Source organism: Salvelinus fontinalis, chromosome 28, assembly GCF_029448725.1.
Source record: "Salvelinus fontinalis isolate EN_2023a chromosome 28, ASM2944872v1, whole genome shotgun sequence".
NCBI classification, from domain to species: Eukaryota; Metazoa; Chordata; class Actinopteri; order Salmoniformes; family Salmonidae; genus Salvelinus; species Salvelinus fontinalis.
The window spans coordinates 15,495,853-15,522,032 of NC_074692.1; the positions used below are offsets into that span (position 1 = coordinate 15,495,853).

Consider the following 26,180-nt stretch of genomic DNA (forward strand, 5'->3'; position numbering starts at 1 on the left):
AAAACACGCAAGAGTTAGTTTGTCAACATCTAAAATAGTTTGTCATTGGTCCAAAGGAGACATGAAGGGTTGTCATTTTAGATGATAACCACGAGAGCATTTTCCCCCCACAGTCAGTTATAGCATAATACCAGATGTGCATAGCCCCGGGGATGTTTGTGTATGTGCAGCAGTCAGGCAGCTGCAGCAGGGCCATAATTAGTCCTGTTTGGGGGCAGAGTTCCATCGGAAAAAATAATTAGGGCCGACTTCATTACAGCAATTCAGAGAGTGCCATGACTGGAAATGTCAAACGCAGAGTTCTAAAATCCCACAGCAAACACAACCGCAGAGGCAGGCCAAAGTGAAATCAAAGATCATTTTTTGGAATTCCACATTTACAACAATGACAATAATACGCAGTATCACTGTGGCCTGATTAGAAACATATGAAAGGCACAGGATTTGGGGCTATAGGCTAACTATGGGCACCGGGCCAAACTAACACTGCAGTTGATTCACTCACGGAGCGGTGGCCAGTGTTAGTTCGTTTGTCTCTACCCAAGCAGGGTTCATCTCTTCCTACCGAGCTGGGATCGTTAGTCGATGCTCCCCATAGCCACCGTTACATAGATAGAACGTTTTAAATTCCTCTAAAATGGATGGAAAAGGTGAAAGGAGCTAAAGTGAGGGGTTCACAGAGAATGAGATATTCATTGTTTTGGCTCTTGTACTTCTAACCTGTTGAATATTATCTGACAAGAAAATGTTGGTTTTCAAGCATGCAAGAATTTCTTCCTCATCTTCAATCTGTCTGCCCATGTGAGGCTTGAACACACTTCAACCAATGATGCATCAAGCCTGTCTTTTTTTCTACCTGAGATGTTTGTGTGTGTGGGTGGAGGATTGGCTGGTGCGCTAACACATTTCAACAGATTCCGTAAGGCTTTATCCTCGGTTCAAATGGATGACTAAGACTTCCTGTGTAAATGTGAAGACCCGGGTATCTATAAGCGGCTGCTGGACAGATGTCCATGATCATACGATGTCATCTCCTCATACTGTAACATTTTGAAGGCTCTTGCAGCTGAAACTGAACTACATTATTTTTTGTCAGTAAATCCAAAGAGGGTTGTGTGCTCCAATCGACTAATAACTGTGTTTAAAATATGTATGTATGTGAAATTTGAGGAGTTGTCGTCAAGGAACATATTTGATCTACAACAATAACATCTCTAGCGGAAGTCATTAAGGTGAGTGTTGGTGTAAATGGCAAAATTTGTATAAATGTTTAGACAAGATATGTCCCTCAGTTAAGTGTAATGTTCTCTAACTTGATTTTAGAAACATCAAAACTCAGCAGACTGAAAGGCTCAGACTGATAATTGCCATTCTGACAGGTCTTTTACAGATGGAACTTGACAAGATGAACAGACAGACAGACAGACAGAGAGAGAGAGAGAGATGGGGTGGAAAGAGAGGGAAAGAGAGATACAATCTGTTATAGTAATAGTCTGCTCTTGTTATAACATTTAGAGAAATCTCTCATCTCTAACCAAATTAATCTCATTTGGGCTCGGTAGCTCATAAGATAATATACCTTGATCCATGCACAGCACAACACAGCGCAGCACAGCTATTTATTTAAAAAAATGTACGTGTTCATATTCCATCTTTCAATTTAATGACGGCCTTGATGTTTTTTAATCACTGATAATATCTCATCAGTGAGTTAAAATGTTAGATGTTTAGTAAGGAAGGGTCAGAACAGATTTGCTCTGCAGCAACCCAAATGTGGGAAAAGGGAAAGGGGATACTTAGTCAGTTGCACAACTGAATGCATTCAACCGAAATGTGTCTTCCGCATTTAACCCAACCCCTCTGTGCAACCCAAATTTCATCACTGCTAAATATGTTTACTCTACATACAGATGTAGGATCTTAATTTGAGCCAGTTTGCTACAGGAGGAAAACAATCCTGCAGCGACAAGAAATGGGAATTATTATGGGAATTATAGTTATTGGACATTTTTTTGTAGTGGTTGATGCATTTTTCGTTAGGAACATTCCTGCAACAACAGGTTGATCAAATTAAGATACGGCATCTGTAACAACACTCTTAGAAAAAAAGGTTCTATCAAGAACCTAAAAGGCTAATTCGGAGAACCCTTTGAATAACCCTTTTTGGTTCCAGGTAGAACCTTTTGGGTCCCATGTAAAATCCTCCACAGAGGATTCTACATGGAACTCAAAACAGTTCTACCTGGAACCAAAAAGGGTTATTTTATGGGGACAGCCAAAGAACCCCTTTGAAACCCTTTTTCTATGAGTGTACCATTGCTAGTCATTTTAAATGATGATGAACAACTATGAGTTGTCATGGTGATGTACTGTAAGCGCTGTGAGGGGAAAGTGAATCGTCCCCAAGCAGGAGAAGCAGGTACTGAGAGGTGGTTTGCTGCTCATCTGCTTGTGGGGGAGAAAGGATTCTTTGCTATGATACAGTAGCATCCTAAAGGCTTGGGTTGGTGTTGAATCTTTATGAGCTTGAAAACAAACAAGCTTTGGACAGTTTACAATGGATGGTAGAGAGAGAGAGGGGGGGGGGGGGGACTAGGAGTAAAGCACAGCATATCGATGAATGTAATGAGCCTCAGATGAATTGTTGAAGCCGAAGATGGTCAGATGGTCTTTTCAGGGACATCTATCCCCGATAAAGTAATTTATCGTCAGTGCCCTAACTACAGTCATCTCTCACTGTAAGGCTCAGATATCGTACAGTTCCCAGCACCCCATAAATATCTTACATCTGGAACCATTTGAGATAAGATTTCAATCGCATGGCAGTTTATACTATTTGAGGATTTATCCATGTGTGTCAATCGTCTTGTTGCTTATTGTGTGTGTTTGGGTGTGTTTGTGTCTACGTGTGTGTTTGTTTGAGGCCCATGGGGGATATGAGACTAATCTATTTAATCCACAACACATAAACATATGTTTTGTTCTACAGGCTCTTCTAAACTCTTTGACCCGCAGACATCTATTTTAGCATTGAAAACACAGGGGGGGGGGGCTGCCTCAGGCATTTTTCTGAACTCTACGTCTTCTTTATGGACCCTCCACCGCAATCATTTTGAGTTTAATGTAACATAACTGTAAACCAATTAATTAAAGAATAAACAATATACAGCGTCTCCAAACCAGTTTCATTCGATTCCTTAGTTCGATCGTGTTATAATGAATTATCATTTTCTGGAAACCATGAAATATGGCTGTTCCATCGCTGAGAAATCGCTGGGAAAATCTAAAGTTTTGTATAAATATTGATGACGCATTGGATGCTGATCTGTAAAAGGAAGCTGAAATGTATAGGCTATAGTTGAGGCGGGGGGGGGGGGGGGGGGGTGAATGGTGGCAGCAATGACTCATTTCGTAGTCATCGTTTCAAGGAGTAAATGCTCTTGAAGCGCAGCACTTAAATGGATCCAGGGCTTTCCATTAGGAGCGCACTTGGCTATCTGAATTAATATCGGATACCTCACCTCGGTTGAGAAAGCGGAGCATATCACAAAAGCCCGCAGTTATTAACACCATGTCCTTTTTACACCTTACAATGCTCCTTTTTCATCTTTCTTTTCGCTTTTCCGTATACTTGACATTTGTTGCTGTTCAAACCATCCGGACAAGTGTCAAGAGTTAGGTGAGTAACGTTCCGATGAAAATGTTTGATTGCTTTGGTCAATGGGATCGATTTTTTTCTTTTTAAAGAAGTAACTCATTTATTGCAATCTATTTTTAGTTGATTGTCAACAGATATGTTATTAATGTTTTCATGTATTGCATAGGCTACTTTGATGTACACTGGGCCGTATTGGAAAAATAGTCTAAGGAGAACGAAATGTAGACTAGTATTGGTTTAAAATTACATCCAAGTATATTGAAAACAGTTCAATTTATGAGAATCACAGTTATGGTCAAAAACACGGAACATCTACTCGACTTTTTCATTCTCTCATTATTCTTATTCTTTACAGAAAGATAACGTTTCCTTCTAGTGTCTATAGTTCAACAAACTTTGTCATTTTCAATACTGTCAATAACCTAATCAACGTTAGATATGTGGCGCTTTTGCAGAGCCTAGATTGTGTAGTTTAAATTCGTACAATGAAATAATTCTGAAGCCTAAAGCCTATTTGCTTGCTACAGTAGGCTATACCGATGTATGAAATAATATGTTTAATTGTTTGTTGCGTTGCTCCTTGCATTAGCCTTGAAGAGCAAGCTGTAAGGAGAAACAGTCAATTGTTAGGTCATGGCTTCTTTCTTTCTTTCTTTGCAGAGGAAATAGTATGTTGTTCTTATAAATTGTGTATTTGTATTTCTTTTCTGTATTTTTCCCACATAGGCCTACTGTATATTAATTTTCTTCCATCAGTTTTTCATGTAATAGAATTGAGCTGTGAGAGGTCACCACACAGTCCATTAATGTATGTGAAAACAAGCAGTGTGATTACTGAGCATTATACAATGGGTGTGTCTAATCCTGAATGCTGATTGGCTAAAACCGCATTCCAGCTGGTGTATATTCCACAAATGACCACCTGCTAAATCTATGATGTTAAAATGCCTATTTACTCTGTTCCATCTGACTTCACAATCCACTGTCTCATCAGCCCAGCCAGGCAATTTATATCTCCACTACAAAGAACATCTAGCCATTATCTAATCTTTTAGACTAAAATTTAGTTTTCAACAGCGGAGATTAGTATAAACCTTGCTGTTTGTCTCTCCGAAATTTGCAACATTGCTTCAATATTCATATTCGATCTTCAGCTGTCGCATAGTAATGAACTTGTCACGAGTCGGGATTACACAGAAAGGCAGGCAGCTTTTGTCAGCCAGTCGAAATCATGAATAAGCATAATTTTTATGGATATATACAAAGAAAATGAAACAAAGTGCAGCTAGTTTGCTGTTTTTCCAGCATCAGTTTGAAGGAATTGTGTTTGCTGTGTTGTTGTCTATCTCCTATGAACAATAGTGTCCTGACGAGGAGCACATTTTCTATACCAGGTGAAATCGCGCATCATTAGCTCATCGTTATTGATGTATCCAAATAAATTCCACTAGAAAACAGCTTAAACAAATGCAAATGCATCTACTTTGTTTTTATTCTGGCTGCACTGTTTGACGTGACACAGTTAGCCGTAGTTGGCTAGCTAGCAAGCAAGGGATAAGTATGGCAATAGAACATTTAGAAAGAATGACTGGGTCGTGTCCATAGATACAGAACAAAAACGACTGGATTGTGTCTCTGGCAACTGAACCGATAGAAAGAACGACCAGCCAGCTTGGGTAGCAACCCTCGATTTGTGTCAGGACTATATCTTGTGGAAGGATGAAATAGTATGAATAAATTAATCAAAATACGTTTTTTAATGAAAATATGAAAATCATTATTTGAATATGTTGGTAACTCGTTGTATAAAAGTGATAATGCCCTCGAAGCCGGTGTTCGGGGGATATATTGGCACAGTTTGCCGGCCTCCGACTTCGTCTCGGGCTAACAACACCCGTGCCAATATATACTCCAAACACCGGCTTCTCTGGCATTATGACTTGACTAGAGCTAATGGTCAGAGACAGTGAATACCACCATACTACTACAATAATGTGATAACTGTTCATTAAAGCGTACCAGTAATTGTGATGTAATCTTGGACAGAATGGATGTTGCTTTAGGGGCAGTCATGACTGCCGTTATGTGGACACACTGTCTCAGGCATAATGTAATGCTTTTACCATCCCTAATTTGAACAAATCCTAACAGGCACCATTTAGAGGGGGTTGGCTGTCTGTGCAGCTTGCTAGACACAAACAATCCTTGTTTTCTTGATTTGAGTATCATGTCTTTGCCGTTTGGGTTTGCGGTAATTTATTGAGGCATTTCAGGTTACCTGTGCACCTGAGTCTGGTATGCACCTAATTTCTAACATCCAGATGTTAGTTACAAGGCACTATGCTGAGGGCAACTCATTAAGTAATGCTTTCATGTGTGACAATGATGCAACTGTCATTGTTGTTTATTCATAACTTTGCCATGGGCAGTTTTTTATTTGTCCCACACGCTTCAGTGGCTAAAATCAGACACAGTCTTAGCACCATATATTGCCCTTAAATCAAATGAGCACTCTCTCATCCTGCTAGTACACTACCCAAGTAAGTATCTGTGCATTAGAGACCTTTCTAACGCCCAGAAAACTCTCATTCAAACTCCCATTCACCAGCTATGCAAACGTTATAATGTCAAAATATGTTTGTTGATCACCAAAATTAACATGTAGTTTTGCTGAGCAATTATCTTCATTTACTCCTGTCACGGCTGGTATGTGCTTCCAAAAAAGGTCTAAATAAAAATGAAATAAAAAATGTACAAGCAAAATGACTCTTCGTCACCTCCAATTTATTGAGCTGTTGTAGACTTCCGACCTGTGAGGGGCAGTAATGAGTGATTGGAGGTGCAGAATAAGATTTTTTTGGGTTGCTTGTACATTTTTATTTAGACCTTTTTTGGAAGTACGTAAGATAGTTGCTCAGCGAAACTCCATATTTGGCGATCAACAAACGTATTTAGACATTAGAGCGCTTTCAGAGCTGGTGAATGGGAGTTTGAATCTGAGCTTTCTGGGCATCAGAGAGGTCTAGAGATACTGGTTCAGCACCTATATTGCCCTTAAAGCAAATGAGCACTCTCGCCCTGCTAGGACACAAGCCAAGTGCTGTTGTGTGTTATAACCCACACCGTGAGTAATATTATGGCACCATCCCAGTGTTCGCTCCAGCAGCACACCACACGCAGGAACTAGTTGGAGGTGTGAATGTAAGTGGCATCTGACTGTACACAGGAGTTCATCAGGCTGCTTCAGCAGCTGCTCAGCCAGTGTGGAGCAGGACTCTGTAGGGCACAGAGGAAAGGTCACGCTGCGGTAATAATAATATGACGGAGGAGAGATGGGAGGAGGACAGTAAGGGACTAAGTAATGTTTTAATTTAGACCCATCACTAACCGTCCACTTTCACCTATTCTGTATGGTAATGGATGGTGTGCATACAAAGTACAAGAGAATTGGTTGGAATACATAAACCTTGACACTGATGGATTTATAGTCTAAGAGCTGCACTCAGATGAACTTCTAATGTCATCATCTAAGTCAAAGCTGCTTATCATAACCCAATATAAACCAAACTAGGGCTGTTTCCATCCACTTTTAGTATTCTAATGTGTTGTCAAGCATTCGATCAAATCTACAGTATATTCCATTAATGACGTCCATGTACCAAATGCCATTGAGCAGCAGAGACAAGGCTGATTAGATTAATTTTACATCAGTCAGACAGTGGGTGTTTTCTGTGGGACATTGTGAAAAATACATGTAGCTATGTCCTCTATTATGAAAGTTTACTCTTTGAAGGCGAAGGAGAGACAGACAGAAAGATTGTTGCATCACCACCATACAACAAAGTCAAGATGAATTAGAGTGCCTTCAGAAATTATTCACACCACTTGACTTTTTCCACATTTTATTGTGTTACAATTTGGGATTAAAATTGATTTTATTGTAATTTTCTTCTCAATGAGCTACACAAAATACTCTAATGTCAAAGTGGAATAAAAAGTCTAACATATTTTTTTAAATTATGGAAAATAAAACACTAATGTATCTTGATTAGATAAGTATTCACCCTCCGGAGTCAATACATGTTAGAATCACCTTTGGCAGCTATTACAGCTGTGTCTTTCTGGGTAAGTCTCGAAGAGCTTTGCACACCTGGATTGTACAATATTTGCCCATTATTCTTAAAAATATTATTCAATCTCTGTCAAGTTGGTTGTTAATCATTGCTAGACAGCCATTTTCAAGTCTTCCCATAGATTTTCAAGCCAATTTAAATCCAAACTGTAACTAGGATACTCAGGAACATTCAATGTCATCTTGGTAAGTAACTCGAGTGTATATTTGGCCTTGTGTTTTAGGTAATTGTCCTGCTGAAGGGTGAATTTGTCTCCCAGTGTCTGTTGGAAAGCAGACTGAACCAATAATATGATGGAGGAGAGAGGGAAGGAGACAGTAGGGAACAAAGTAATGTTTTAATTTAGACCCATTACTACCCGTGTGTGTTTTTTCCACCCATTGATTCCACTTTCACCTATTCTGTATGGTAATGGATGGTGTGCATACAAAGTACAAGAGAATTGGTTAGAATGCATAAACCTTGACACTGATGGATTTATAGTCTAAGAGCTGCACTCAGATGAACTTCTAATGTCATCATCTAAGTCAAAGCTGCTTATCATAACCCAATATAAACCAAACTAGGGCTGTTTCCATCCACTTGTTGTATTCTAATGTGTTGTCAAGCATTCGATCAAATCTAAATTCCATAGATGACGTCTATGTACCAAATGCCATTGAGCAGTAGTGACAAAGCTGATTAGATACATTTAACATCAGTCAGACAGTTGTTTTTTATGTGGAAGATCTTGAAAAATAGAGTACACATAGCTATGTCCTCTATTATGAAAGTTTACTCTTTGAAGGCGAAGGAGAGAAAGCCAGCTGTGAGTCTTTCTGGGCAGGTTTCTAAGAGCTTTGCACACCTGGATTGTACAGTATTTGCCCAATTGTTCTTTTTTCAACTTCAATCAAGTGCTGTCTAGTTAGTTGTTGATCATTGCTAGACAGGTCTTGCCGTAGATTTTCAAGACGATTTAAGTCTAAACTGTAACTGGGCCACTCAGGAACATTCAATGTTGTCTTGCTAAGCAACTCCAGTGTATATTTGGCCTTGTGCTTTAAGTTAATGCTCTGCGGAAAGATGAATTTGTCTTCCAGTGCCTGTTGGAAATCAGACTGAACCAGGTTTTCATCTAGGATTTTGCCTGTGCTTAGATCTGTTCCGTTAATGTTTTAAAACTTTTTTTTATTAATCCCTAGTCCTTTGTCGATGACAAGCATGCCCATAACATAATGCAGCCACCACCATGCTTATAAATATGAATAGTGGTAACCAGTGATGTGTTGTGTTGGATTTGCCCAAAGCATAACGCTTTGTATTCAGGACAAAAAGTTAATTTCTTTGCCACATTTTCTGCAGTATTACTTTAGTGCCTTATTGCAAACAAGATGCATGTTTTGGAATATTTTTTATTCTGTACATGCTTCCTTCTTTTCACTCTGTCATTAATGTTAGTATTGTGGAGTAACTACAATGTTGTTGATCCATCCTCAGTTAACTCCTATCACAGCCATTAAACTCTGTAACTTCAAAAAAATCACCATTGGCCTCATGGTGAAATCTCTGAGCAGTTTCTTTCCTCTCTGGCAACTGAGTTAGGAAGGGCACCTGTATCTTTGTAGTGACTGGGTGTATTGATACATCATCCAAAGTGTAATTAATAACTTCACCATGCTCAAAGGGATATTCAATGTCTGCTTTTTATTGCCCATCTACCAATGGGTGCCCTTCTTTGCGAACCATTGGAAAACCTCCCTGGTTTTTGTGGTTCAATCTGTGCTTGAAATTCACTGTTCGACTGAGGGACCTTATAGATAATTGTATGTGTAGGGTACAGAGATGGGGGTAGTCATTTGAAAATCATGTTAAACATTATAATTGCACACAGAGTGAGTCCATGCAACTTATTATATGAGTTGTTAAGCAAATGTTTAGCTTATTTAGGTGTGCCATAACAAAAGGTTTGAATAATTATTGACTCAAGACATTTCAGCTTTTAATTTTGAATTAATTTATTAACAATTCTAAAAACATAATTCGACTTTGACATTATGAAGTATTGTGTGTAGATGGGTGACACAAAACCTAAATTTAATATATTTAAAATTCAGGCTCCAACACAACAACAAAATGTGAAAAAATTCAGGGGGTGTGAATACTTTCTGAATGCACTGTATACATGAAAGGATATAGCACACTGCATGTCTTAACCTGTCTAGGATGAGGGTGCCGCTAGCGGCACTCCCCCCCCACCCCCACTGAAAAACCAGTGCCGCGAAATTCAAAAAAAATATTTTTTTTAAATATTTAACTTTCACACATTAAAGTCCAATACAGCTAATGAAAGACACAGATCTTGTGAATCCAGCCAAAATGTCAGATTTTTTAAATGTTTTACAGGGAAGACACAATATGTAAAGATGTACATCTATTACCTAAAAACACATTAGCATAATCCACCATCTTTTATTTGTCCACCAACACCAGTAGCTATCACCAATTCGGCTAAACTAAGATATTTATAGCCCCTAACCAAGAAAAAAACTCATCAGATGACAGTCTGATAACATATTTATGGTATGGGATAGGTTTTGTTAGAAAAAAGTGCATATTTCAGGTAGATGGCATAGGTTACAATTGCACCCACCGTCACAAATGGACAAGAAAAACTACATAGAGCAACGTGTTTACCTACTTACTAATCATCAAACATTTCGTAAAAATACACAGCATACACTAATCGAAAGACACAGATCCTGTGAATACAGACAATATTTCAGATTTTCTAAGTGTCTTACAGCGAAAACACAATAAATCGTTATATTAGCATAGCACGTAGCACATAGCAGCCCAGCATTGATTATAGCCAAAGTGAGCGATAATGTCAACATCGCCAAAATATATTAATTTTTTCACTAACCTTCTCAGAATTCTTCAGATGACACTCCTGTAACATCATATTACACAATCCATATAGAGTTTGATCGAAAATGTTTATATTTAGCCACCAAAATCATGGTTAGACAATGTGAAATGTAGCCCAGCTGGTGAGAAAATGTCCGTGCGCCATATTAGACAGTGATCTACTCTTATACATAAATACTCATAAACGTGACTAAAAAATATAGGGTGGACAGGGATTGATAGACAATTTAATTCTTAATACAATCGCGGAATTACATTTTTTTAATTATCCTTACTTTTCAATACAGTTTGCGCCAAGCGAAGCTACGTCAAAAAACATGGCGTCCTAATCCACTAACATTTTGACAGAAACACGATTTATCATAATAAAAATGTCCTATTTTGAGCTGTTCTTCCATCAGTATCTTGGGCAAAGGATCCTTTCTTGGATCTAATCGTCTTTTGGTGGAAAGCTGTCCTCTTGCCATGTGGAAATGCCAACTGCGTTCGGGATGAACTGGAAGCGTGCCCAGCAATTCACAGCGTTTCAGAAATAAATGTCCCAAAATCGCACTAAACGGATATAAATTGCTATAAAACGCTTTAAATTAACTACCTTATGATGTTTTTAACTCCCATAACGAGTAGAAACATGACCAGAGTAATATTACTCCCTCCACTAATGCTTGGAACAAGTGCGGGTCGATGTCCTCCAGGCGCATTACGCAGCAAGAAAAGAGTTCCTAGCTACAGGGTTTTTTAATTTGTAGTGCCTGTGAACGCGCAATCGACCCCATTCAAATCGTCATCACGTAAAGGCATCCAGGGGAAGACGTAAGCAGTGTCCGTATACTCATAGCAATAACTGCGGCCTTTTAACTGACTCCAGATCAGGGGCCAAAATTTCTGAAATCTGACTCCATGTCAGGGAAATTGCTGTAGAATGACTTCTGTTCCACTTAGAGACAAAATTTCAACTCCTATAGAAACTATAGAATGTTTTCTATCCAATAATAATAATAATATGCATATTGTACGATCAAGAATTTTGTGGGAAGCCGTTTCAAAAATTACACGATTAGCATAAATAGTGACAACAGCGCCCCCATCCTCAACAGGTTATTAAGACAGATGAATACATTTTTACGTCATAAAAGTCAGCAATCAAATCCAATTTTATATGGTGGCTTTCCTTCTATTCTATTCTTAGGCTACACAGATACATTGAGAAAAAGGGACAGATTTGTTAAGCATTTACAGCAGGTGCAAAGTCTGCACCTGCTTTTCTTTCAAAAAGGAAATTAATTCAGGACGAGAAAAGGGATTGTATCTCCCCTACAATGGGACTGGATAGGAGCCAGATAGGTAATTTTAAGCAGCTAATGATATTGAAACATGCGGCAGAATACAAATTGTGGCTGTCTGAAAATGTTTTAAAAGATATAGCGACTTGTCTTACTGAGGTTTGATTTTGCATGAGATCTGTTGTGGTGGTTGGATGTCATACCAGCTTATACTTAGTCTTACTCAGACCAAAGCATCATTGTGGCTGTATCTCTTTTTTTCAGGGGGAGTCATGCCACAGATGCACAGTGACTATTCAACTCATCCACATCCAAGCTGAGGCTGTTCCCACTTTCAGGAGGCTTGGCCAGACTTGCCCTGGGACTGGCCTGTCTCTTCACCTGTAATAACCCTCCTACCTCCTAACTCCTACTCTGGCAAGCGGTCTGGTCTGGAGCTCAAGCTCAGTGAGAATATCTTTCAGTATTCTCTTCCAGTTGGATTGAGCCAAACTAAAACCAAACTACTCAGATTGCAGATTGTATATGCTTCACTGTCCTCTTCCCACTATTCTACATTTTTGATATGACACAGACTTGCCCTTGTACACTTGGAAGTAGATATTGGGAAGATCAGAGAGATCGACCTCAGAGCTATGCCTATGATCATGATCCTCAGTAACCAAATACGACTCTGACAGGTCAGACTGTCAGAGTCGACTCCACACTCCATCAAAGATCTTTTGTGGTCTCCAACTGTATTATAACTTGTGGCTTAATAACATCAAGCACAATCTCAAAATGGATTATGATTTCTATGTTAAATAGCATTCCTCTGCATACACAATGTGTGTCTCGCTCAGTGTTTAAAACAAGAACATAGCTTACTATTTTTGATTCATCGTAATTGCTCATTAGATTGAGACATCATCAGTCAAATTATAATTTGACATGACAGTCTTAATGTGATCCTTATTTTCATTATTTTTATTTCTCAGGAAAGTGCTCTGATGTCCTTGTCTTCTCTCAGCAAACATAACTGTCTGCAGTCTGTTTATCAGTCTACTGTTACAGTACAGGGCAGCACAGTGTATCAATACTGTATAGAGAACAGATGGTTCCTATAGCAGACAACATGAACATGACCCCAGAGCCTCCGACACAGAACTGCTCCAACTGCAGCCAGGCATTTGTCCCAGAGCTCAATGTGATCAAGGCTGTGGCGCTGGGACTGATACTTGGGACCTTCATCATATTTGGGGTTTTTGGGAACATCCTGGTTATCTTGTCGGTGGTCTGTCATCGACACCTACGCACAGTCACACACTACTTCATTGTCAACTTAGCGGTGGCAGACCTCCTGCTGAGCTCCATCGTGCTGCCCTTCTCTGCCACCTTTGAGATCTTAGGGTACTGGGTGTTCGGACGGCCATTCTGCAACGTGTGGGCAGCGGTGGACGTGCTGTGCTGCACAGCCTCCATTATGAGCCTGTGTGTGATCTCAGTGGACCGCTACATCGGGGTCAGCTACCCGCTGCGCTACCCAGCCATCGTGACAGAGCGCAGGGCACTGCTAGCCCTGGTGGGCCTGTGGGCTCTGTCTATCACAATCTCCATCGGCCCTCTGTTTGGCTGGAAGGAGCCGGCGCCTGAGGATGAGTCTATCTGTAAGATCACAGAGGAGCCTGCCTATGCCATCTTCTCTGCTGTGGGCTCCTTCTACCTCCCGCTGGCCATCATACTGTCTATGTACTGCAGGGTGTATGTGGTGGCCCGCCAGGAGAGCCGGGGCCTGAGGGAGGGGCACAAAACAGACAAGTCAGACTCAGAGAGCATCACGCTGAGGATCCACCGCGGCAACATGGCTGTGTCTGAGGACGAGGCCCTGCGCAGCCACACACACTTCGCCCTTCGCCTCCTCAAGTTCTCCCGAGAAAAGAAGGCCGCCAAGACCCTGGGCATTGTGGTGGGCTGCTTCGTGCTCTGCTGGCTGCCTTTCTTCCTGGTTCTGCCCATAGGTGAGTGTTACCCATTGTACCCAGGCTCCTTACCTTGTAGACCGTGCTCCACAGCTGCTGTGTCATGCTGTTAATGCCACCACCTTTTGTGTCTACACTTGGCAAAATAATTTATGAGGGTTTATAATTAAATTGCATTGCAGAGATGGCTGTAGGAGGGAGTGTGGGATGACTCCCAAAATAGATGTTCACAACAGTCTCATGCAAGCCTTTCTTATGTCATTCGGTATCAACCATAGAAATAGAAGAAGTTTATTTATGTGTTTAATAAATCAGTTATTTTAGGTTATGTGAGGTTGTTGGATGTGGATGATGTAAAATGTAGTCTATTGTCGCATTAATCAATAATGGGCTGCATCTGCAAAGATTTACTTTCATTGATGAAAGTACGAATTAAAACTTGTTTACAAATAGAAACCATCTGAAGTAACTCAAATGTATCATTAAAAAGAGTACACTAATCAAAGTATTTGTTTGAACCGTGCAAAATGTCAATCTTCTCCTCACCCTGATGTTATTTTACTTGTCATACATGACTGCTTTTGTCTAACTTAACTACCAGACATTTTTTTAGTAGTATATGCAGTTAAAGTCAGAAGTTTACATACACTTAGGTTGGAGTCATTAAAAATCGTTTTTCAACCACTCCACAAATTACTTGTTAACGAACTATAGTTTTGGCAAGTCAGTTAGGACATCTACTTTGTGCATGACACAAGTCATTTTTCCAACAATTGTTTACAGACAGATTATTTCACTTATAATTCACTGTATCACAATTCCAGTGGGTCAGAAATTTATATACACTAAGTTGACTGTGCCTTTAAAAAGCTTGTAAAATTCCAGAAAATGATGTCATGGCTTCAGAAGCTTCTAGAAGCTACATCATTTGAGTCAATTTGAGGTCTACCTGTGGATGTATTTCAAGGCCTACCTTCAAACTCAGTGCCTCTTTGCTTGACATCATGGGAAAATCAAAAGAAATCAGCCAAGATCTCAGAAAAAAAATTGTAGACCTCCAAAAGTCTGATTCATCCTTGGTAGCAATTTCCAAATGCGTGAAGGTACCACGTTCATCTGTACAAAAATAGTACACAAGTATAAACACCATGGGATCATGCAGCCGTCATACCGCTCAAGAAAGAGACGCGTTCTGTCTCCTAGAGATGAACGTACTTTGGTGTGAAAAGTGCAAATCAATCCCAGAACAACAGCAAAGGACCTTGTGAAGATGCTGGAGGAAACAGCTACAAAATTATCTATATCCACAGTAAAACGAGTCCTATATCGACATAACCTGAAAGGCTGCTCAGCAAGGAAGAAGCCACTGCTTCAAAACCGCCATTAAACTTCTTGTCAATAGGGGGGCGCTATTTCCACTTTGTAAAAAATCGTGCCCAATTTAAACGGCCTCGTACTCTATTCTAGATCGTACAATATGCATATTATTATTACTATTGGATAGAAAACACTCTCAAGTTTCTAAAACTGTTTGAATTATATCTGTGAGTAAAACAGAACTAATTTTGCAGAAAACTTCCTGACAGGAAGTGAAAAATCTGAAATCGAGGCTCTGTTCCAGGGCCTTCCTATTCAATTGCCTGAAATCTATGGATATACATGCATTTCATACGCCTTCCTAGATGTCTAGATGTCAACAGGCAGTGGGAGGTGGAATGGGGTGTCTAGCTTGATCTGAGGTCGAACAAGAGCTCTTGGAATGACGTGACCACAATTTCCTTTGTCTACCAAGGCGCGGGAATGACATCAGCATTGGCTTCTGAAAAGCGTTCGGTATAGACGGTGGATGTCTCCGGCTCTGATTTTATTTGATAGATGTGATAAAAACATCATAAAGTCGTTTTTTTCAACCGAGTTGTATCAGTTTATTCAACGTTTTTGCGAGTTTTGGAATTTTCCTTTCTTTGCGTCAGGAGAATTTGGGCATGTTCGCGCCACATGGCTAGCTAATGTTGCTAATTCGACAGGAGAAGAGGACATTCTAAAACCAAACAACGATTTATTCTGGACAAAGGACTCCTTGTACAAGATTCTGATGGAAGCTCAGCAAAAGTAAGAACCATTTATGATGTTATTTCGTATTTCTGTGGAAAATGTTTAGTCCTATTTTCCTTCCTTTTTGCGTGTGCGGTCTCGCTATAACGTAAGCTGTTTGTTATGGTAAAGTTATTTTTTTAAATCTAACACGGCGATTGCATTAAGAACTAGTGTATCTTTCATTTGCTATCCAACATGTATTTTTTAGTAAAGTTTATGATGAGTTCTTTGATTAGATTAGGTGACTGTCCAAAATATCTCAGAAGAATTTTGTGCATTTTGGCTACGTATTCACAATGTAAAACCAAGATTTATACCTCTAAATATGCACATTTTCGAACAAAACATATATGTATTGTGTAACATGATGTTATAAGACTGTCATCTGATGAAGTTATTCCTTGGTTAGTGACTAATTATATCTCTATTTGGTCGGTTTTATGATAGCTACCTATACGGTAAACAAAATGGTGAAAATATGCGGTTGAGTCTTTTGCTATTGTGGTTAGCTAATAGAAATACATATTGTGATTCACAAGATGCCTGTCTTTCATTTACTGTACACTATGTATTTTTCAGAAATGTTTTATGATGAGTAATTAGGTATTTGACGTTGGTGTCTGTAAATATTATGGCTGCTTTCGGTGCAATTTCTGAATGTAGCTGCAATGTAAACTATGATTTATACCTGAAATATGCACATTTTTCGAAAAAAACATATGCTATACAATAAATATGTTATCAGACTGTCATCTGATGAGGTTGTTTCTTGGTTAGTGGCTATTTTTATCTTTATTTGGCCGAATTTGTGATAGCTACTGATGTAGTAAAAAACTGATGGAGTAATAAAAGTGGAGTCTTTTGCTAACGTGGTTAGCTAATAGATTTACATATTTTGTCTTCCCTGTAAAACATTTTAAAAATCGGACATGTTGGCTGGATTCACGAGATGTGTACCTTTCATATACTGTATTGGACTTGTTAATGTGTGAAAGTTAAATATTTCAAAAAATATCTTTTGAATTTCGCGCCCTGCACTTGAAGTGGCTGTTGACATAAGTGTACCGGCGTCGGGATGCAGCCATAAGAAGTTAAAGCTTGGTCGCAAATGGGTGTTCCAAATGGACAATGAACCCAAGCATACTTCCAAAGTTGTGGCAAAATGGCTTAAGGACAACAAATTCAAGGTATTGGAGTGGCCATCACAAAGCCCTGGCCTCAATCCCATAGAAAATTTGTGGGCAGAACTGAAAAAGCGTGTGCGAGCAAGGAGGCCTACAAACCTGACTCAGTTACACCAGCTCTGTCAGGAGGAATGGGCCAAAATTAACCCAACTTATTGTGGGAAGCTTGTGGAAGGCTACCCGAAACATTTGACCCAGGTTAAACAATTTAAAGGCAATGCTACCAAATACTAATTGAGTGTATGTAAACTTCTGACCCACTGGGAATGTGATGAAAGAAATAAAAGCTGAAATCAATCATTCTCTCTAATATTATTCTGACATTTCACATTCTTAAAATAAAGTGGTGATCCTAACTGACCTAAGACAGGGAATTGTTACTGGGATTAAATGTCAGGAATTGTGAAGATCTGAGTTTAAATGTATTTGGCTAAGGTGTATGTAAACGTCCAACCCCAACTGTACATACACTTACCAATAATGTGGTATTTCATGTGGAAATAATGAAATAAAAAGTAATTTCAGTAGCTTTTATTTCAGAGGACACAATGCCCAATAACAAGTATAATTGCCATAAACGCTTACTGATGTTATCACAATCTTTGAATGGAGTCAGTGTTCTTTTAAAAGAAAACTGATTAATGAACGTTTCAGATTAGGCCCATTATCCTCATCATTTCATTTGATGACATTATCGTGTTTACGTAACACTATTGTGTAGAAAATATTGAGAGGATTTTCAGGCAAGCCAAAATACCAGTCTCAAGAAATGATCCAATATTCAAGACTTCAACTACACACACACACACACACACACACACACACACACACACACACACACACACACACACACACACACACACACACACACACACACACACACACACACACACACACACACACACACACACACACACACACACACACACACACCACACGCATTAGAAAGTGATAGAGATAGAGAGCTACAGAAAGATTGAGTACGTTTGTAACATCCATTTCCATTCATTCATTCCCAAGACGCCATTGTCGAGTTTTGTTATCCAGCCATAAGTGCTTGTGAAATTAATACTTTTTGGTGTTAATTTAATGGTTTTTCGGAAGGCCACTGAGGAGTTACTGCAATTTCGGCCAGGTGTCTCAGTGATGCAGTGCAGGCAACAAAGGTAAAAGCTGTGACCGGGTCTGACCGGGTCTGGTACTGGGTCATCATAGGATTCTTCAGACAACAGAGATACTCTCAGCATGGGTGGGTGGTCACTTTCAGTCAGCCTCTGTCCCAGTCATCTTCTCAGTGTGATCAAAGAGCTGCTGTGGTTGAAAGAGAGCGGCTTTCCAGTTTGGCTGGTCTGTGAATAAGGCAACCTCACAGAGAGTTACACATAAGAAACTGTATTTGAAGAGTTGAACGCTATATCCACACATTTGTATTTTTTCACCAGAAATGATTGCTTATGGGTACCTTCATGTGTGTGTAAAATATTACTGTTGTCAGATATTTTATTCATAGATTTGAGTATGAAAATGTTTTTTATGCTAAACGCTATATATTCATTGTTTAGTTGTAATGGAATGTTCGTGTCCTGTATATTTGACTGTGATATGTGGTTGTCTCAGCTAGCTATCTTAAGATGAATGCACTTACTGTAAGTCTCTCTGGATAAGAGCATCTGCTAAATGACTAAAATGTCAAATGTAAATGTTTTACATACAGATCTCATATTACTGTCTTTAATTATATTTCAAATATTTTTTGATATTGATGTCGCAAAAATATAATTTGTACATTTCCTTACTAAAGATGTAGTTATTTGTTCCATGTGACTGTGTAAAACCTAGTAGTACTACTTATTTCTCTGAGAGTGAGGTGAATATATAGCATATAAACACGATTATTTGTCTCTCTGAAATTAAACCATTACGTGACAGATTTTAAACAAATACGTATCTGTCATTGAACAACCCCCATGCCATGATTAGATAGTGAAAAAAAACACATTCATCTCATTCATAATGTCTTTAAACAATACAAGCAAATTTACGAACATTTCTGAAAATTGGTATAGCGTTTTGGAATGAAACTATTCATTTCCAGAGGACATATGCAATGTACGTGGTTCTGTACAAAGATAAATATGAATGAATATACTATACATAATAAACATAACATGACAATGACTGTTTAACACGTAGTAGCATCAACTACTATTAATGACTGGCATTAGTAACAACCAACAGTAAATGCACACAAGTTTCAATAACAACATCACTCACGTCTGTCCACGCATTCCACTTGGAGAAAGACTGATGAGGCTCTAACCTGAGCAGGCAAAAGGACTGTTTGCTGTCCTGCCCCCTAGCAACCTCCATAGAAACCTATAGGTGGCCTGGTAGCAGAGGTCACTTGGAGTTTGGGGAGCCAGTTTATGATCCCCTAGTCTCTCTGGCAACATCGGGGGATGGGTGGAGTGAGCTGCATGAAGTTAGAAGTGCTGAGCACATGCTGTCGGAAACTTTCTTTTGGTCATATTTCACACACACACTTTTCAGACAACCATTCTCTCTCTCTATCTCTCTCTCTCTCTCTTTCACTCTCCATCTCTCTCTCTCTCTCGGCATCTGTTTCTCCTGCACATAGAGGCATTCTCATCAATGTGATCACAGCAGGAAGGAAAGATAAAGTCTGCTTGTTAGTTTAATCATTTCAGTATAGGATGAATTTGGGAAGAAAATACAAATCAAATCAAATTTAAGATCAAGTCAACTCCTTCCTAACCCCTCAGGGTTCCGATTTATTATACACTCTCATGCTCAGAAATATAGCAAGAGCTAGGGTGGGGATTCTACTCCCTTACCATGTCTGGACAACATGTCACAATGTTATGTATTATTATCCTGTTAAATCACAGAACGGTTTTCAAGTTAAGATTGATTGTGTTCGGCTGGGGATGGTTATTATTGTTTGCTTTGGTTTACTGGGACAGGCTTTATTTCTTCTTCAAGAGGGAAACTTACCCTTGTGTGGATTTGAGTGGGTCAAAAGGGGTAAGAGGGCTATCACTGTCTTGGCAGTGGGTTTATTTTGAGTTTGTTCCAGTAGCTATTTAAAAAGGTATGGCCAAGAGCTAAGCAACTGTTTACTCACATGTTCACAAGGTAGTGGTATTTTGTCTGCTGGTGCTGCGGTCGTTAGTCGGTAGTTGCACTTGTGCCTACCATGCATCTTTGGTATTGTTATCTTAAATCATTATTGACATTATGAATTATATTTGGGGGTGTTGGTAGTGAGCTACAGTATTAGAGCAGTAGTGTGCTTCTTTGTCTTCCTGGATGTATGGCAACGTCTCACTTGGGAAGTGAGCACATTTATTGGTCATCCATTATTTATTGCTCACTCTATCTTGTTTTCCGTCGCTATACATCACTGTATACCCTCTGTTTGGTGAAGTAGAGGGAGAGAATGACACCAAATGATTTGTTTAGCTTTCTTTAAAAAACATGTTTTGCATCACTGTCTTTATTGTGTCAACTTTTCATAGAAAAATTAGGCTTCCTGAATAACGGCAATCAAGTTTCCAGGATGTATGAATTCAGTAGTAAGAAGAGTAGTAGAATAGCTGTTGCTTGTTGCACAGTAGTCATCTGAGATGTACTTGACACGGAATCATATCTACTCAAACTTCACCTCCTTTCTTTCCCTCGGTCTCTTTCGTTCTCTCCCCCTCTCTATCCATCTCCACATCACTAAAAGTTCTCCAACAGCTTCTCCATTAAAGAATTTCACAAGACAGCTCACCCAGCCTACCTTTGAAGATAGATGCTCAAATTCAAATCCATCCAAGACATTAGCCATTTAATTATTTTAATGTGTCGAGCATTGGCTGTAAAAAGTCCTTTGTGTAATGTGCATGTTAAACCATTTAATCTACTTCACTATTAAGTGTGCAGCTCACACTTTCTCCCATGAGCCCCTGTAATCAGAAGCAGTAGGATTTATGATGGCAATTTTAATACAACTGATACCTTGACGTCAGTACCTTGATGTTAATCAGTTTTCTTCCCTTTGTATGTGTGGCATGTGTGTCCATGTCAAATTCTCTCTCTCTCTCTCTCTCTCTCTCTCTCTCTCTCTCTCTCTCTCTCTCTCTCTCTCTCTCTCTCTCTCTCTCTCTCTCTCTCTCTCTCTCTCTCTCTCTCTCTCTCTCTCTCTCTCTCTCTCTCTCTCTGTGTGTGTGTGTGTGTGTGTGTGTGTGTGTGTGTGTGTGTGTGTGTGTGTGTGTGTGTGTGTGTGTGTGTGTGTGTGTGTGTGTGTGTGTGTGTGTGTGTGTGTGTGTGTGTGTGTGTGTGTGTGTGTGTGTGTGTGTGTGTGGCCTATTATAGGTTCCATATTCCCGGCATACAGACCTTCGGACACCGTTTTCAAGATCACCTTCTGGCTGGGCTACTTCAACAGCTGCATCAACCCTATCATCTACCCCTGTTCCAACCAGGAGTTTAAGAAGGCCTTCCAGAGTATTCTGGGAGTGCGTTGTCTGAGAGCCCAGCCCAGAGCCACTCATCACCTAGGTCCAGGCCTCAGTCAAGCCCAGGTCCAGGGTCATTCTCTCACTCTGAGAGTAGATGGCAGAGGTGACCCCTCCCGTCTTAGCCCCTCCTCCTCCATAGCACTGTCCCGCACACCCTCTTCTAGGGATGACAGAGAGTGGAAGATAGAGACAGGACAGGCTAAGGTGGCCCAACTGTGCAGTAGGAGTCTGCTGAAGACCTGCTGCTGCATCAGAGACGGGAGCCTCAACCAGGAGCCCAGCCATCCCCAGCCCTCTCCACACGGGGCCCTGCCCACCATTAAGATCCACCAGCTGTCTTTATGTGAAAAGGGAGAGGCCGTATAACCAGAGATAATGATGGAGTAAATTATTTTGAATGTCTCTGGTATGAATACTGTATCTCATCTTCTCTTAAACAAAGCATGGTCTACCCTCAAGGTCCAGTGCTATTAAAGGAAACTAAAGTGAATAGTGAATACATTTCTAAGCCCAGTGGAGTTTACAACGATGGAACATTAATAATAGCTGGTGGAGATGGTCGATGAAATTCTCAAATATTTGGAATACACTGACTGCAGATACACAATGGCAGTGTTTAAAATAATGACTGTTTGTTTTTACACACTAAACCAAGGTTTTACCTTGAGATATTGACACTCTTTAAAGGTCCAATGCAGCAGTTATTATCTACATATCAACTCATTTCTGGGTAACAATTATGTACCTTGCTGTGATTGTTTTAAATTAAAATGATCAAAAAGTAACATTACATTTACATTTTAGTCATTTAGCAGATGTTCTTAATCATAGCGTACACTAGTGAGAAACTAAAATAGCTTCTTGGCGAAGAGCAATTTCTCAAGCAAGAATTTTGCTAAGGCTGTCTGGTAGTGGTCTGAGTGGGAAGGGGAAAATGGACAATTAGCTGTTATTGGAACTCTCTTTCTTATTGGTCTATTAACTAATTTACCACCTGGTGATGCCACCAGACAGGCCACAACTCTATCCAGCTCTTACACTAAAAGGGCATCATCATAATTTTCACATTTCACAGTATTATTCCAACCTCATAGTGTGGAAATATATATAAAACACAGGAAAATCACGTTGTTGACTTTACTGGGCCTTTAAGACAAGTGCACATTCTCTCAGGTGGTCTTTGCCACTCTTTACACTTCAGCATCCAGTTGATTTGAATAGTAAAGAAAACAGTCCAAATTATTATTCCAATCTAATGCCAAAAGTGATAGTTCCCCAAGAGCAAAATATATCCCCCTCCCCTTTTAAATATACATGTTAGAAAAAAGTTTTCCATGGGGAGCTCAGCAATTTTACTGGGATCTACACTTTAGCTATATCAATATATGTATTATTTATTCCAGATATTTCTGATAAGAAATTGGGGTTTGTGAAGGTATTTCTTAAGAAGGACCAAATTGTATGTTCCTTGTGTAATGTTTACAAGTTGTATACTTACAAAGAATATTACCAATGCATAATAGGTGAAGTCTGTACATATGTTATTGGTGGTAACCTCACAAATTGTTCAAAATTGTAATCTTTCTCCCAGTGTCTTACCCTTTACCAAGCTCTTGTCCCGTTGTGAGAATAGTGTGTGACTGTGTGATACTGTGACATCACTCCCAGTCTCCCTGGGGAGTCAGAGGGCAGGCACAATGCCCATCACAAATGAATCACACCATACTGTCCACAGAAGGCTGGAACCCAAGACGATACTGTTCTTCCATGTCACGTATTCCAATAAAAAGAGTATGAGATATTCTCAGTTTGGGAGTTGAAACATCACTTTGAGAATCCTTTTTTTGTGATTTCATGGACACACATGTTTCATAAACACGCATGAACAGTATTGCTTTGTACTCCAACATTCCCACGATACCACTTTCCAATCTCCACTGCCAGACAGAAGATTAACTTCCTACTTTGGAATTCTGAGGGATCATTTCATGGGTTTTGACCTCATAACTGCTCCCAAGCCTCTAAATCCACCACAAGCCAGTGAGAAATTTGCCTTCATACTGTAGCTCAGGCTTTCCAGTTTTATGGAACCATTTGCAAATTGCATCCACACAGTGGAGGCTCCACAGAGGAAGAAGGGGAGGACCATCCTCAGTGAATTTCATAAAAATAGTGAAATTAAAAAGGTGATCCTTTTCAGATTAAACTATACTAAATATATTCACGTCACCAAATAATTTTATAGAACACACTGTTTCGCATTGAAGGTCTACAGTAGCCTCAACAGTACTCAACAGTACTCAACAGTAGGGTAGCACCATGGTGTAGCCGGAGGACAGCTAGTTTCCGTCCGTCCTCCTCAGGGTACATTGACTTCAATACAAAACCTAGGAGGCTCATGATTCTCACCCCCTTCCATAGACTTACACAGTAATTATGACAACTTCTGGATGATTTCCTCCAACCTATCAGAGTTCTTGCAGCATGAACTGACATGTTGTCCACCCAATCTGTATCAAAGAATTCTACAGGAGAACGTCATCCATCTGTGAACTGAAGTTAAAGCGCAGCTGGGTCATGCAGCAAGACTGATCCAAAACACACAATCATGAAAATGGCTAAAAAGCAGCAAATTTGAAGTTTTGGAATGGCCTAGTCAAAGTCCAGACCTAATCCCAATTGAGATGTTGTGGCAGTTCATGCTTGAAAACCCACAAATATTGCTGAGTTAAAGCAGTTCTGCATGGAAGGATAGGACTGTCACGCCCTGGCCATAGAGAGGTTTCAATTCTCTATTTTGGATAGGCCAGGGTGTGACTAGGGTGGGCATTCTAGTTTCTTTATTTCTATGTTTTCTATTTCTTTGTGTTTGGCCGGGTGTGGTTTTCAATCAGAGGCAGCTGTCTATCGTTGTCTCTGATTGAGAATCATACTTAGGTAGCCTTTTCCCACCTGGATTTGTGGGTAGTTGTTTTCTGTTTAGTTTAGTTACCTTACAGAACTGTTCATTTGTCTCTTTGTTATTTTAACTTATTAAAATAGTATGAACAGGTACCACGCTGCGCTTTGGTCCACTCCTTCTTCGTCAGACGAGCGTGACAAGGACAAAATTCCTCCACAGCGACATGAGAGACTGATCAACAACTATAGGAAGCATTTGGTTGGAGTCATTGCAGCTAAAGGTGGCACAACCAGTTATTGAGTGTAAGGGGGCAATTACTTTTTCACACAGGGTCATTGGGTGTTGCATAACTTTGTTTATGAAATAAAGGAAATAAGTATGCAATTGTTGTGTTATTTGTTCACTCAGGTTCCCTGTATCTAATATTAGGTTTTGGTTGAAGATCTGATAACATTCAGTATGAAAAATATGCAAAAGTAGAGAAATTTAGACAGGGGGAAAACACCTTTTTACAGCACTGTATATATCATTGTAATTTCTTTCACTTTCACTTAGCTAGTGAATGCAGCTAGCTAGTTTAGACTACTCAAACACCCACCTCAAACGGAGAGGGATGGCTATCCAACACTGGAGAGGGATGGCTATCCAACGCTATGGCTGTCCAACACTGGAACGCTTTCAAGTCAAGGCAAGCTTTTGGTTTTATACATTTATTGTCAACAGGGCCCCTTGATGTAACTGCTAAACTTCTTGCTGACTGTATACTTTACTGCATGATTGTAGCGGATTTACTAATGCGTTAGTTCTAGTAGCTATGTTTACTAGCTATGACATTAGCTAACATGGTGACAACGATGTAGGCTGTGTGTAGCGGTTATGATATGAAGGTTTTGCTTGGAAAAGTTTTTCTGCCTGGTGACAGACAGCTGATGTGTTGTGCACTGAAGTCCACAAGCGGAGGGAAAAGGTGAGAGGAGTAGAGTGCGTAGATGCGAGAAGGAATTCTACAACGAGTAAAAATATAATGCTCTTTCTGTGTGGCTGCTATGAAAGTGAACTGTGTTTGCATGTGATCAGGGGTGTATTCATTTCACCGATTGTGTTGCAAAACATTTCTTAAACAGAAGCAAACGGAACAAAACGAGGAAAAACTTATCTGAATTTGACCAATAGAAACCCTTGTTTGCAACTGTTGGACTAATGATTACACCCTAGATTAGCTAGATGCGGACAAGAGCGTGCAAGGCGGTATTGAATGTGTCACTGTCTGTCACCTTGACTACTCAAATTTTTCTCTCGACCTGTGCACCTACGTAAACTTTCATTCATAGGCTAGATTGTAGCAACCTCATGATGGGTATAGGGCAAATTAGAGTATAATTTAGTAGCCTAAACCAATCGATGTTACATCGAGCTGGGTGAATGGAATATGAATGACAGTCATCCAATATGCTGTAATAGAAATAAGGCCATGCTCATAAGAAAAAATTATGTCCTCCCTCATCTTAAACATCACCGACCGCCACTTA

The 26,180-nt window shown here is 39.7% G+C and overlaps 1 protein-coding gene across 2 annotated transcripts; it reads left to right on the top strand.

Annotated features, from left to right (window-relative positions):
• Positions 1 to 885: 885 nt before the first annotated feature.
• On the top strand, positions 886 to 24,991 carry LOC129826257 (alpha-1A adrenergic receptor-like). Of its 2 annotated transcripts, none has more exons than XM_055886785.1 (3): positions 886 to 1,232; positions 12,249 to 13,981; positions 21,604 to 24,991. In XM_055886785.1, exons 2-3 carry the CDS (start codon positions 13,078 to 13,080, stop codon positions 22,113 to 22,115), a joined length of 1,416 nt encoding a protein of 471 aa, XP_055742760.1. In that variant the 5' UTR covers positions 886 to 1,232; positions 12,249 to 13,077; the 3' UTR covers positions 22,116 to 24,991. The 2 variants fall into 2 exon arrangements, with proteins under 2 accessions (XP_055742760.1, XP_055742759.1); XM_055886784.1 differs by lacking the exon at positions 886 to 1,232 and adding an exon at positions 3,427 to 3,679.
• Positions 24,992 to 26,180: the final 1,189 nt, after the last annotated feature.